At 36.1% G+C, this 13,657-nt stretch overlaps 1 protein-coding gene and 1 long non-coding RNA gene across 4 annotated transcripts in view; one reads left to right on the top strand and one right to left on the bottom strand.

Moving 5' to 3' along the window:
- Positions 1 to 9,993, bottom strand: part of ptgir (prostaglandin I2 receptor) — a 112,068-nt gene extending 102,075 nt beyond the window's left edge. For both annotated transcript variants that reach the window (XR_012337217.1, XM_065281590.2), the window contains exons 1-2: positions 9,608 to 9,993; positions 7,314 to 8,248 (exon numbers count right to left, since the gene is read on the bottom strand). Coding sequence is in view for 1 of the 2 variants with exons in the window: in XM_065281590.2 (XP_065137662.1) it covers positions 7,314 to 8,138 (825 nt within the window). In the remaining variant the exon portion in view is untranslated. The remainder of the gene's footprint in view (positions 1 to 7,313; positions 8,249 to 9,607) is intronic.
- Positions 5,503 to 13,657, top strand: part of LOC135771381 (uncharacterized) — a 30,768-nt gene continuing 22,613 nt past the window's right edge. For both annotated transcript variants that reach the window (XR_010542899.1, XR_010542898.1), the window contains exon 1: positions 5,503 to 5,634. This is a non-coding gene — a long non-coding RNA (uncharacterized lncRNA). The remainder of the gene's footprint in view (positions 5,635 to 13,657) is intronic.

Raw genomic sequence — 13,657 nt, 5'->3', positions numbered from 1 at the left:
ACAATTGTTTCTTTCAGAACAAAAGCTCAAGAGCTTCTGTCTGAGCTTCAAGAGTTTGTCATTGATGAAGGTCAAAAAGGACTCACGCACTCCTGTTGTTTACCTCGTGACATTGCAACGCACTACAAGACCGATGACTCCAATAAATGGCAAAAGATAAAAGGGAAAGTCAATGATATTTCAGCCCAATAGCTCATAAGCAGGTGGCAAGCCTTATAGCAGTTCAAGACCATTGAATGAAGAGTGCTGAAATACACCTGGCAAACTGGATTCAAGGTTATGTTCTGTATCATAACTAAGCAAACAGTTACATGTGACAGCAATAAATTAAATTTGGATGACAGAGTGTTTAGGTTTCATGTCGTTTCCTGGTGTGTATGGTGTAGCAGACATCCGGGTCTGATGCCAAGACTAAAGCTGACAAAGTGTTACTTACGGTTTACTTGTTTTAAAAATAGCCTTTGTATTTCACTATACCAACAAAATATAGCAATAATATATCCATCAATCACTTTCTCATCTAAATGGCCTGTTAAACAGAAAAGACCCAGGGAGGGTGTATATTTTGCATTGGATAAAGTGAATATAGCTTAATGGTTTATTGTTACACAGGTCATATAAGATCTTTACGTGGGTGCGTAGTGTTAATCAACTTCTGCGTGACTCTGTGTGTGTGTATGGAAAGAAAAGCACAATGGATTGGCTATGTAAACTATTTGCTTTGGATAAAGTATCTGGTGTTTATTCCATGCGGCCAGCAGAAGCCCTCATGAGACATCCAACTAATGTCATCTGTCATTTTTTAAAACGCCTGGTTTATTAGCTGCATCTCTTGGGTGTTTTTAACTAATACAAAACAATGCATGTTCCCACTTACAATCTGTCAGCCTTTCCCACTGTTTGTAATAAGTCCAAATGAGATTACACATGGGCTGAGCATATTTGAAAAAAAATACAGTACAATGCATTTCAGGATTACTCGCTTTCATCTCTGCAAAACATATTGTAGTATATAATAAAATACTGGATTTCTTATGACTGTGTAATAACATTAAATCCATTCAAGCTGACATATTGATGTGCATACACAGATATAAAAATCCTCTAATGTAAACACTAACCATTCATTCACCATTTTTATTACGTAAGGTGCTAGTTCAGCATTATAACTCAAATTTCCAATTCATTCTCCAATGTAAGTGGGGGTTTCTTTGTAATATTCTATGTAGCCTGTAGGGAGGTCACGCCACTAGGTGGCCATGTTTGCAACGCCTCCGGGCAGTTATTTCAGTCATGCGAAACTAAAGTCTTATCTACTTGAATGAAGAAAGACAGGTATCTCTAAAATCACAATTAAACAACATGTTCACTAAATCTGAAAGTAACCAGTTGCCCTTACCACACGTTATGTTGTTACAACAAGCACACTGCAGTTAACTAACGCTAGCTAGGATGACCTACTGAATGTGACGTTATAATACATACTGTTTTTGCTTTTTCAATGATTGTAAGTGAACAGAGAGCTATATACCTTGCTTTAAAGGAACAATGTTGATGATAGGAGCACCTTGGCTGTTACCTTAGCTTGTCGGACATGGCAACAGTAAAGAAGGGGGCGGGGCTTTGCAAAGGGTCAATTAAACCTCTCATCAACCAATCCCTATCACAAAATTATGTACCTATAGTCACATAAATTTGTGAGTCTTAAGTGTGACACTGATACGGTTTTCCACCTTTTTGCGTGAACATGTCACATATTTCTGTTTACGTGTCACTATCACGTATTTGTTACTCAACTGTTTTGTCCTATTTTCAAACCATTGACGCTTCGGTTTAGGGTCAGATTTGGTGTTTGCGTTAGAATGTCACTTTAAGTATTGGTTTATATCTTTCTTCATGATTTTTTTATATTTTATGATTTTTAAACCATTGTCGCCTGGCATTAGGGTTAGAGTTGGGTTTGGTCATTTTATGTAAATCTAACCCTTAACCGAAGTGACAATCGTAAGAAAATAGGACAAAACAGTTGAGTAACAAATACGTGACTAGGGATGGGCACGAGTACTTGATTGCTCGAGTACTCGAACGTGGCATCGATGATCGATCACGAAAACGATGATCACGTTGGTTTATTTATTTATTTATTGTGGATATGGCGGCATTTGGATGTCTGGTTAGCGTTACAAGCGCATGTGGTAGTAAAGCCTGGGTCTGGAGATGCGTGTTTGACGGTTTGACGTCTTGTCGAGCTACCATGCGTGATTCAAAAACAAACAGATAATTCCGCGCGACCGCGCAGCAACAACCCACCGTTCCCGTGAAGCCGGCCACACCTCGCATCACTTAGGCACTATGGTTTAAAAGGATACCGTGATTTTCGGAAATTCAGTCAGTCAGGTGCAAAATGTACAGCCCCGTCAAAAGTTCAATGGGTTATCATCTTATATTTAAAGCAACACTATGTAGTTTCCATGTAAAAATGACTTACAGCTCCCCCCTGTGGTTGAAAAGCGCAACAGTGCCTGGTATCAGACACTCTTCTGCAGGCAGGGGGAGGGGCGGGGCTGTGTTTCCTACCCTCCACCGCCACTTTCAGAGTGTGCTTGTAGCAGCTAGGAGGCTGCTCAGGTTGCAGCAACAGTACAATTTGTCCAGTTGAAAGTTGTTCTATCACTGAAATAATTTTAGAGACATTATTTAAAGGTAAAAAAACTACATAGTGTTGCTTTAAACATCAAATTTCAAGTGATACCAAAAAACCATATGAGGATTAACATTACATCTTGACTGTAAACAGGTAAGAGGACGACACAGCTAATAGCTAAAATGATAGCAAAAGACTTAAAGCTGGTTAATGTTGTGAAGCTTGTGCTTTTACTGGACGTGTTTAAAAGTGCGCTGTTTATGATGCACATCCACAAAGGGAGTTATACTTTTTTTTACATAACAGTTGAAAACTTAGTTGAAGTCTTGCATTTTATGCAGATAGATGCATGTTGTACATTTATGTTGTTTAAAGGCTTAATATTATGCAGAGTGCGTCAAATAGAAAGGGCTTCTGTTTGTGTTTATTAACTCTTTAGTTTCACTTCATCATGCAGCTTTTCCTGTTAGAGGTTTCTGTTAAAAACATTTAATTCATTAATAATCTAGTATGTGTTCATTGTTCTGTCATATTTTCTTCAAAATTAAGTTTTATTTGAGTGTTTTTAATAAAAATATTTTCATTTTCACCATGACGTGTACGCCCCGCCCCTTTAACTGCCCCGCCCCCAGTTTATCGAGTACTCGTTCTTCAGACCTATGGATTAATCGAAATGAAAAAATTACATAAATGCACATCCCTATACGTGACATTGACACATAAACAGAAATGTGTGAGATGTTCACGCAAAACGGTCGAATACCGTGTCAGTGTCACACTTAAGACTCACAAATTTACGTGACTATAGGTACGTAATTTCATGATACTGGGTTGCATAAACTGTGCCATAACTTTAATTTCTTTAGCTAAAAACACATTGCATTGTTTGATTCATAGTAATACCACTGCTCTTTTATTTTATCCAGTGCTTAAAGTGGGGAAAAAAGTACTCTCTTGTGCACCATTGACATAGATATTAGTGATAATAAAACTTTATAGGGGCGGTTTCTCGGACAGGGATTAGACTAGTCCTAGACTAATATAAATGCAAGAGCTGTCCAAACTGAAAACAACTTGCACTGAACATATCTTAAAATACATCAGTGCCCTTTTTGTTGCCTTAAAATGCATACCAGTAATGTTTTTAGTAAGGCATGTTTGTTAAAACTAGTTATATCTCCTAATTAAATTAAGGCCTAATCCTGGTTTAAGATAATCCCTGTCCGGGAGACCACCCCATAGAGATCTAAAACCCTTTCAAATGCAGATTAACCATGCAAATTAAGACTACATATATGATATAATATATTTAGCTGCATGAAAATCACGCAGTTTATAAGGCTTAAATAGCTTTTAAAGAATCTTATAAAAGTGGTGCAGGGGTGTTTAAGATTAACTGAAAAAAAAAAAAAAACTACAAACACTATTGATTTATTAATAACAGCAGTACACGACTCAGTCAAGACATGTGCATGAATTTTACTGTGAACTTGTTTATGCAGATTGTATTTTATAAGCTTGATCATGGTTTCTGTGATATCAAACTATATTAAAGGTACTGACTGTCGAGAGAGCATTATTGTTGCACAATAAAATAAAGAAGCAGATGATGATGTGCAAACCTGTCTACCCTCGACAGATTCATTTGCCTTTTGCACACAAATGGACGTGCGCTCTCAGATACTGTACTTTATATGCAGGGAGTGCTCATGGGAGTTGTAGTTTTGTGTCGCTCCGCGCATTGTTTATTATTTCACATGGCTTTTAAGAAAACTACAATTACAAAAATATATTCAACCTGCCAAAGTGTTTAGAAAGAGTAGCTGTCTTACCCGCCACCACTGAAATCTACCTGCATTTGAAGAGTTTCGTTGCAAAACAAGATAATCCGTTTTTAACATTTTTGTCAAAACATGTTTATTATTATGTTATCATGTTATTATTTTGTTTTATGGTGCTACTTAGCTGTATTTTTTAACTTATGAAGGTTTAAATCAAAACAAACCAACTGCAGTTGAATTGATATTAATTGGAATGCACAACCAAAAAACGAGATTTCCGGGAAAAAAAAACGGAGTTATCTCGTTTTGCAACGAAACTCTTAATTTGTTGAAGGGGTTGATCAAGTCCTGCGGACAGTGTTTATTTTATCTGGGTGTTCTGACTGATGCACATCCTTTTGGTCCCCTTCTGAAGATCACTTGTATTCAAATTATAAAAGAAAGTTTCTGATAAACAGCTTTTATTTGCGTGATTTGTCAAGAAGATAAATAAAACAGATAATTCACTTAGTCCTCCCTCCCTGTAGTGATGTCATTACTTTTAATCACACATTTACTGACACTTTGACTCTTTGGCAAAGTTTATACTTGGGGTTAGGGGTTTGCTAAAATGCAGTAATGGTTGTTTTGCAAACACCATTTATCATAAAGCCAAGGATTAGGTTATTGAGCTTATGCATACAAATATGTGACCCTGTCTGTAAAATCCATTTCAAAATCTCATTATCTAACTATGGGATTTGGAGCATAAACGTTTGATTTCACATTGATTTCAACCTTTGACATGACCTTAGTCAATATATAGATATCAAGGTTATATTTTCACTGAATGTTCTTTACATAATGTAAAATGATTTTATGTAGAAAACAATAAATCACAAAAAAATGACTCTGCAGAACTCAAACGAAGAAAAACCCCACCAATCTATTTCTGATGCTATACTGTTATATGAAAAGCAGGGCTGGTCTAATCCAGTTATCCAGGGTTGTCAGGTTTGTAGGATGGCTAAACATACAAAGCCAATACTGACAGTGTGCTGAAATAACACACCAACTGGCATTTGGAGTTATCATTCAGAAATAATAGCCTTTGTTATGGAATTCAAAACTGAAAAGCCGAGCTGATCCTAGCTCCATCTGCGAGCATGTACACGCCCAGTGACTACGCAACAAACACGTCTGACCTACAGCTCACTGAGTAGGCAGCAGGTAAATATGTGCTTCAGATATTTTTATCAACAGCTGACTAATTTGTAAAAAGAAAATGTGTTTTGTGAATCATGTGAATCATGTGTGAAGATATGAACTAGGAGTTAAGAGTTGCAAAAAAGGTGATAGATAAAAATTACAACCAAAAAAATTATTCACGGCAGTCTGTGAAAACCCTGTCAGTGCCAACATCATTTTTTTGTGATTGATTGTTTTCTACATAATGTAAAAGGACATTCTGTTCAAATGTAATCTTGATATATTTAATATTGACTGAGTAAGGTCATGTCAAAGATTGAAGCTAATGTGAAATCAATGATTGAAATCAAATTTTCTCATCATTAGATTGTAAGACTTTAGCCTGGATTTCACAACTAGGGTCACAAATTACAATAAAAATTTTATAGATATTTTAAAGGAGATTTATTATATTATTTTACAAGCAGGGCTGTATTCACGTCATAACGTCAAAGCCTGGAAAATAATTAGCACACATGGGCTAGCCTATTAAATAAAAAGCCAAATAAACACAGTGGTTTAGTAAAATTAATCATGACAAATATTACACTTTTAATCATAATAGCAAATACATAGATTTGGTTTGAACACCGGGTTCAAGTGTCAACTGTATTGGGGGTTATTATAGCTTGTATTGATTGTGGGGGGTTACTTTCCCTAATCCCCTCCGAAATTACACCCCTGTCTGATAGACACTTAAAGACAGCAAAGCTCAGCAAACTGAAACAGGACACAAGGTCAGGAGATTTGCTTTTTAAAGATGAACTTTTGACTTAGCACAGTATGAGCTACTGAAGAAAAAACAATTTCCAAATGGCCAAAGATGTCTGTCTGACCGGTGATTTTAAAAATAGCGTAAATACACCTGTGAATGCATGTGCTAGGTTTATGTTTAATGGCATTAAATTAAACAATACCAAAATGAAAACGACACTAAAAATGGAGTTGTTTCAACACACGATATGGACAAACCCAACTGCTGGTTTTAATGAACCTAGATGTTATAAATATGTACATTTTTGACTCAACAACAGCATGGGTTAATTTAAACCCAACAGTTGGGTTTGTTTTTCATTATTTACACACCGCTCATGTCGTTTGAACCCTCATTTATTTGTTCTTCAGAACCTAAACATAGATTTTTAAAAAGTGTTGTTTGGGGTTTGACCACCTCGGTCACCATCAACTTCGATAGTAACCAGAAAAACCTTCAAGTTTCAAAATGACCCAAAATTGTTAAATAAATAAGCGCACTCATCATGCTTTATATATTTTAAGTGTCCTGAAGACATTTACGTCTTTACTTTCTTCTTGTGAATTTCATTGCCGTTTCAGCTATTAGTTCAAAGTAAACATCGTAAAACTGCATCGTAAAACTGCATAAACAACAGTTCGAATACAGAGAATGTACACTGGAAAAGAGAACTTTTTTTTAATCTGCATTTGGCCTCTGAAGGACAAAGAAAGAGGGTAAGTAAATAATGACAAAATTGTCATTTCGGGGTAAACTATTGCGTTAATGCTTTACTTATTTAAAACAATAATTATCTTCCCATCTCAATACTTGAGGTAAAGCAAACTGAAAGATTAAAGTTGATTTAAGGATTTACTTAATCTGGGTAGGAGGAACCATTTTAAAGTGATGTAAAACCAATACTCACAGTCAGAGGCAAGGAGCAAATGACGAAGATCAAGGTCATGAATGCAAGCAGTACCAGATGGTCCATCTCTTCTTCTCCCTGTCCAAACCAAGTGCTTAGCCTCCTCTTGCGTCCAGCCGACACCACCGAACCCCGTCGATTCAACTGACTCCGGTGCATACGGCAGAGGCTAACAATAACCGAACCGTTGCACAAGAAAACTATAGCGATTAAAAGTGCCATCAGCACTGAATAGGAGAGCGAAAAAGCCAGAGTCCTCCGCTCCTCATCTTCGCCTTCGCCTTCTGCCTCCATCTTGATAAAACACCATGTCCCAGGACAGTACTGCTTGTGTCGTCCATATCCAAAGAAAGGCAGCAAGCAGAAAACAAAGGTGAAGAGATATATGAGGAACAGTGCAACCTTTGCAAAGCTTCTCCGTACGTGTTTGGAGTAAAAATATGGGTGACTTATAGCGAGGCATCGTTCGACTGCCATCGCGCACAGTATCAGCATCGAAGCGAGACCGAAGAAGGTCATGGCAAAGGCGAAGAGTTCACACAGCCACCGATTTCCCGTAAGACCCACCAGGGATAGGCTTTGAGCGTAGCAAACAAAAACAGGTGGGCTGAGTAAACACGTTCCCAACAGATCTGTCAGAGCGAGGCCTGTCACGAGAATGCAAAAGACAGAGGTCTTGGTGCGACGCTCTTTTTGGTGCACACCCAGGATGGCCAAGGCCACCAGGTTGCCAACCACACCAGCGATGAACATGATAGTGCTCATCACCGGGTTGCCGTTCACGTCTATCCGAGTGATGTTCTCACAGGACTTGTTTGAAAGCATGCTCGGACTGCTTTGCCTTTGAACCCGACCCCAGAGGCAGGGATCTGGCAAAGGCAGTTGTGTTTATTGTACAAGACTGGCAGGTTTTCTTAGTTGAGAATGCAAAGAATCTGTAATTAAAAAATAAAAAAAATCTTCAGATACAAAGTTTATCACAGTCACCCAACCAAGTAGTTGCTTAATGCAGATGCAAAACGGAAAGTATGACATTTTCAGTTTTCTGTTTTATCATTACACCATCAGAAAAAAATATACAAACGCTGTTACTGGGGCTACAGCTCTCTTTCAAAAAGCACACTTTTGGTCCTAAAGGATGCATACTTGAAGCTACATATATGTAGCTATACTGTAAATATTAGGACCTTTTTAAACAGTACCACCTTATTGACATCTTTTGTATCTTTTTTCTGTGTACCTTATATAGCATATAGTCCTAACCCTAAATATTTTGGATCTATGTTCAAGACTGACAGTAATTGCTTAAGGCTATTGTGTTATAGTCATGGTATACTGACTCAACCTGACTACATAAGGGTAAAAATAGCTTCTTAGCAACATTTGAATTTTTGTTTTTTTGATTTGTTTGGTTTAAACCTCAAAACAATGTGAACACTCTGAGAACGAATGTGTTAAAACCAAACACATTAGTGTTGATTCTGGGACAACACATTTAGTATCCACCCATCTCGGTGTTATTATTGAAACAACACATTTGTGTTACTTTTAACACAACTTGTGTTTTATTTTAACACAAAATCAACACAAAATGACACATAATGTGTTAAAGCTTAACGCACAAAGATGTGTGTAAGCTCTAGAAAATCTCTTGAGAACATTTTTACATTATGCAGCCATAACATGGACCATATGGTTTTGTACAAACTCAGATTCGATGCCAGGTCAAGGGCATACCATCATTACAAGAACATTACATACACTTACATTTTCCAGTTGTAAAAACATTTGAGGTCAATTAACTGAAATGTTTCTCATGATCTTACAAACCTTTTAAACTGAAGGTGCTGAAATTGCCATTGTAGACAAAGCTATAACTGTGCTAAAAAATCTGTTTCTTTCATTACAAAACTAAAATGATACTCATTAGAAATGTTTTTGAAATTAATTTGGACTAATGATTAAGAAAAATCAGCCAATAAGAATATATGTGAACTTCTTCAATACAGTTTAAAAGCATCTCAGGTTGAGTCCACCTTGTTGTTTAATTAAATGACAGGAGAACATTTCTTCCTATTTAGTTCAAACGGTGACTACACTTACTGTAAGGTGATAAAATAACAGTCTTGATTTTTATATAATTCACAAAGTTACATTAGTCGTCCATAGTTTTGATGATTTTACTGTTAGTCTAAAAGTAAGCTGAAAAATATAGTGACCATGAACTTTTAAACGGTAGTGTAGATAGTTTTGTTATTGTAAACACCTGTATTCATTTGAACGCAAATACGCACCTGTTATGTCCATATCTCTGTTGCGCTGCGTCTAATCACGCGCTTCCATTCATTTTAACCATAAACATTTATCGTGTCTGTCAGTCCAAACTTGACATTTAAACGCGAAATCTTTGTGCCATATCCGCGGGTTGTCGTTTCTTCTGTAGCTTCCCCTCTTTACATTCATATACAGTTGTTAGTTGGGTTACTTGCCCGTCCAGTTCTCACCGCCCACAGGTTTCACAAGTTTCACAGCACTAAACAACTCCACAATTTTAACGGAGACTAGTTTAAGTGAAGTTTAAATTACTGCTTACTTTGGTATAACAAGTCTATATACTGTCTCTTTCAGCTCGATGTGAAGGTGACTAGTATGAGTAAACCCTCTTGTGGCTGATAAATAAGCCGCGTGTGAGACAGAGAGGAGGGGCAGAGCGCGCACGCGGATCTGACAGCTTCACGGGTCTGCACTTGGCTATTCGTTTGCATAAAATAACGTTGCTTGCTTCAGTTAGAGACTGCCCAAAATATTTTTTATTGCTCTTTCGTAGCTCAGTAGATGTTTTAAGTTTTCAGTTGCTAAAAAAAATGTTGGGGTCGCAAACAAACTCAAAATCAAACTTTGGCTGTAGTAATGCAGGACTGTAATAGCCATTTATCGGGTGATGAAAATGCTGAAAACGTTACTGTTGAAGTCAACTAAAGCATTAAATAAATGTAGCCTACTATGAATATGTAAATTTATGTGGGTTTATCAGTAATGAACTAATCAAGGTAATTCGCTCTCTCTCTCTCACACACACACACACACACACACACACACACACACACCAGATGTTAGACATTTTTTTTTAATCTCCGTCCTATTTTAATCAACAGCGTTGTAAAAATGCCATCATATCCGTAATTTGATGTTTTAATGATATTAATTGTTTTCGTTCACATGTTCATTTCTATTCACGAACTTAGAAGACGAACATACAAGTTAAATCTGTTTTATTTGTGAAGAGAACAGATAAACAAATATGGAAAGCCAAAGTAGTCATAAACGCCTGGTCGGGCGTCTGATTGCATACTGACACGTCAAAAGCGTGCGATTTGGCAGCAAAACGCGCGTCCTCGACGCGTGCTTTGTCCTATTAACGCGCGTTCTTAACGTGCGCTCTTGACTCACGGCAAACGCGCGTTAAAAGCGCGCGATTTGCAAGAGAAAACGCGCGTTTTTGACGTGCGTTTATCATAACAGAACTGGGCGTCAAATGCATGCGTTTTCTGTGGAATAAAGCGCACGTTATTAACGTGTCAACAGGCGAAAAGAACGTGCGCTGTCAGAAAGTCTATTTCACAGACTAGGAACTAAAGTTCATTTAATGTTTCCTGGAGGGACTATTACTAGTGTTACCTGCAGATGAAGACCGTTGTCCGTTTATGCTTTAACTATGTTTTCTGTAATGTTTTCATGTAATATAAATCCAAACAATGTTGTATGCAATTTTATATTGTGCATGCTTGCTGTTTTTAAAGTTTATAATGTTTTTGGTGCTCCGTTTGATGCGGAACTTTACTCAGAATATTAGTGTATTTACCATACTCTAAGTATGAGTAGAGACATTTCTGTTAAATATATTTGTGTGTGTATATATATTTGCTAATAAATTATATAGGTGCAATGCTATTTTATTATGGTCAGTCCATAAACCTAAATTGAAATATGTAAATAGTGAATATTTTGTAACTCTTTTGTAGACCATTTCAGATGCATATATTGGATTAAAATAAACCTCTCTTTGTGAAGATTTTCTGGTCCATATTTGACTGCCTAAACCAGCAGTAATTTAAACGTAGTTAGGTTTATTACATGCTCTTTTCTTAGTATTTTCCTGGGTTACCGCATCTGATCCGCTTGCGGCTATAACTTAATTAAATCTGTCAATTACATAACAGAGCAAGGACAGAGACGAACATGCTCATAAACAGGAAATAATAGCCTATATGAAATTTTTGAATAAATGTAAGAATACATTTCCTCTAAATATAATTTTTCTTATATAAAGTTTTGAGAGATAATAATGTTTTTTTCACTGTTATTGCTTATTTAGACTTGTTAGTACGGTAAACAGCGTGTTTGACGCATTTACCTCAGAGTTTATTTCAATAATATTGCTGTTTTTCCGGTAATAATAATACAATTAGCATGTCCATCCTGCTTCCTTGTATGTTTATTCATTTCATTATTCTGTTATGAGTTATGTGTAGATATTTATTGCTATGAGACATTGCCATTATATACTCTCGTCTAATATTCAGATATGCGGAACATTACAATAACAATAACTGTAAAAATACAGTTCCTTTAAAAATAATTTTTGTCAAAGTTTTAAGAAATAATAATGCTGTGAGGATATTAATTGGCATATTGCAGTTAAATACTCTCGTCTATAATATGGAAATCACAAAATATAATGTTGTATACTGCAAAGTTACACTCTAAAAACAAACGGTGCTATATAGCACCAAAAGTGGTTCTTTGCTCGTAATCATAGAAGAACCGTTTTTAGTGCCATATAGCACCGGTGAAGCACCAGTGAAGAACCTGTGTAGAACCAAATAGTGCTATGTAGAACCATATGTGGTGCTATATGGCCCCTATTTGGTTCTACACTGGTGCTTCACTGGTGCTTCACCGGTGCTATATGGCACTAAAAACGGTTCTTCTATGATTACGGGCAAAGAACCACTTTTGGTGCTATATAGCACCGTTTGTTTTTAGAGTGTATCTAATTTTTATTTATGATATATGTGGAGAAAAATAAACCATTGCAAAGCTTCTTATTTGATCCATTCATGTCCTGACCACCAGGCTAGAGATTTAAACATCCTTAATCAACACTAATAAATCCACAGTCTATCAAATAGTCTATCCGCTTGACGGATCCGACCGCATATACTATAATAAACAGGCGTTCCGCGGCTTTTTACATCAAAGGTAGACAGGCTATGCCATTTGGGGAGGTAAATACATCCTGATTGAGGAGTAAATGAAGACATTATGGCAAATATAAAATGGTGTGCACGAACTTTTTCAATCTTGGACCCACCTAGACTATACCCTATATAATCTATAAGTTTTATAAATAGGAATATAAAGAGAAAACACATTTATTTCGTTGTAGTATTTTTGTTTATATGTCTTGTCATATTTAGTTTATTTGCAAAAAATCATAATTGTTGACTTCCCTAATTATGATTATTAATGCTATTCGACATTACAACGAAGTTTTTTAATGTTTTATAACTTTGAGGAACCTCATGCGCTACCATATTCTTCATAAAGATTCAAAAGAAACTGCTCCACTTAGTCTACAAATGTCAACAATTTTTTTCGCATTAAAACTAATCAAAGCTAAAATCTAAAGCCATAGATTTTATATAAAGCTATAATCAAAATTTAACATACAGCTATAAACAAAAACATCTCCTTCCAAATATTTCTGTGTAATATATATTTTTATTGAGTTTTTTTTAAACAAGCATTCGTTAAATTGAAATTACTTTTATAATGAATTAAAGTGTCTTAAAGATGTTATTGGTAAAAATTAGAATGTTAGAATGTTTGAATGTCAAGAAAAATCACGGGAAAGACCAAATTACGAATAACCCAATTCGGATGACAATTTCTCGTGGGGATGTAAGGAATTTTCATCATTTACTGGAGTCAGTGATTTTATTGATGTTTTTGACAAACACCAAGGTCGTGTGGTATAATTGCCGTTCAAATCTACATATCTACATTTATAAAAGAGGATCAATATAGACTACAAAAGTGATTGTGCTCATCTGTTGTCCACTTAGATCCCTGAAAAGCACCGTATATCATGGTCACGCGCTTCGCGTTTATTCTACATTAGTGAAGCGATTTAAATTATTTGTGTGCATTTTAAACATTGACACTTTTATAACTAAAATTATAAGTAATGAGAAGTTCCATTATTGCTCCGCTACACCCTTACGAAAGATAACCATGGTTTTATTGTGGTAAAAGTGTAGTACCCATGTTTTTTTTTTTTT

Source organism: Paramisgurnus dabryanus, chromosome 8, assembly GCF_030506205.2.
Source record: "Paramisgurnus dabryanus chromosome 8, PD_genome_1.1, whole genome shotgun sequence".
NCBI classification, from domain to species: domain Eukaryota; kingdom Metazoa; phylum Chordata; class Actinopteri; order Cypriniformes; family Cobitidae; genus Paramisgurnus; species Paramisgurnus dabryanus.
The sequence above is the reverse complement of the archived record's forward strand: the minus strand, read 5'-3'. Positions and strand labels throughout refer to the sequence as shown.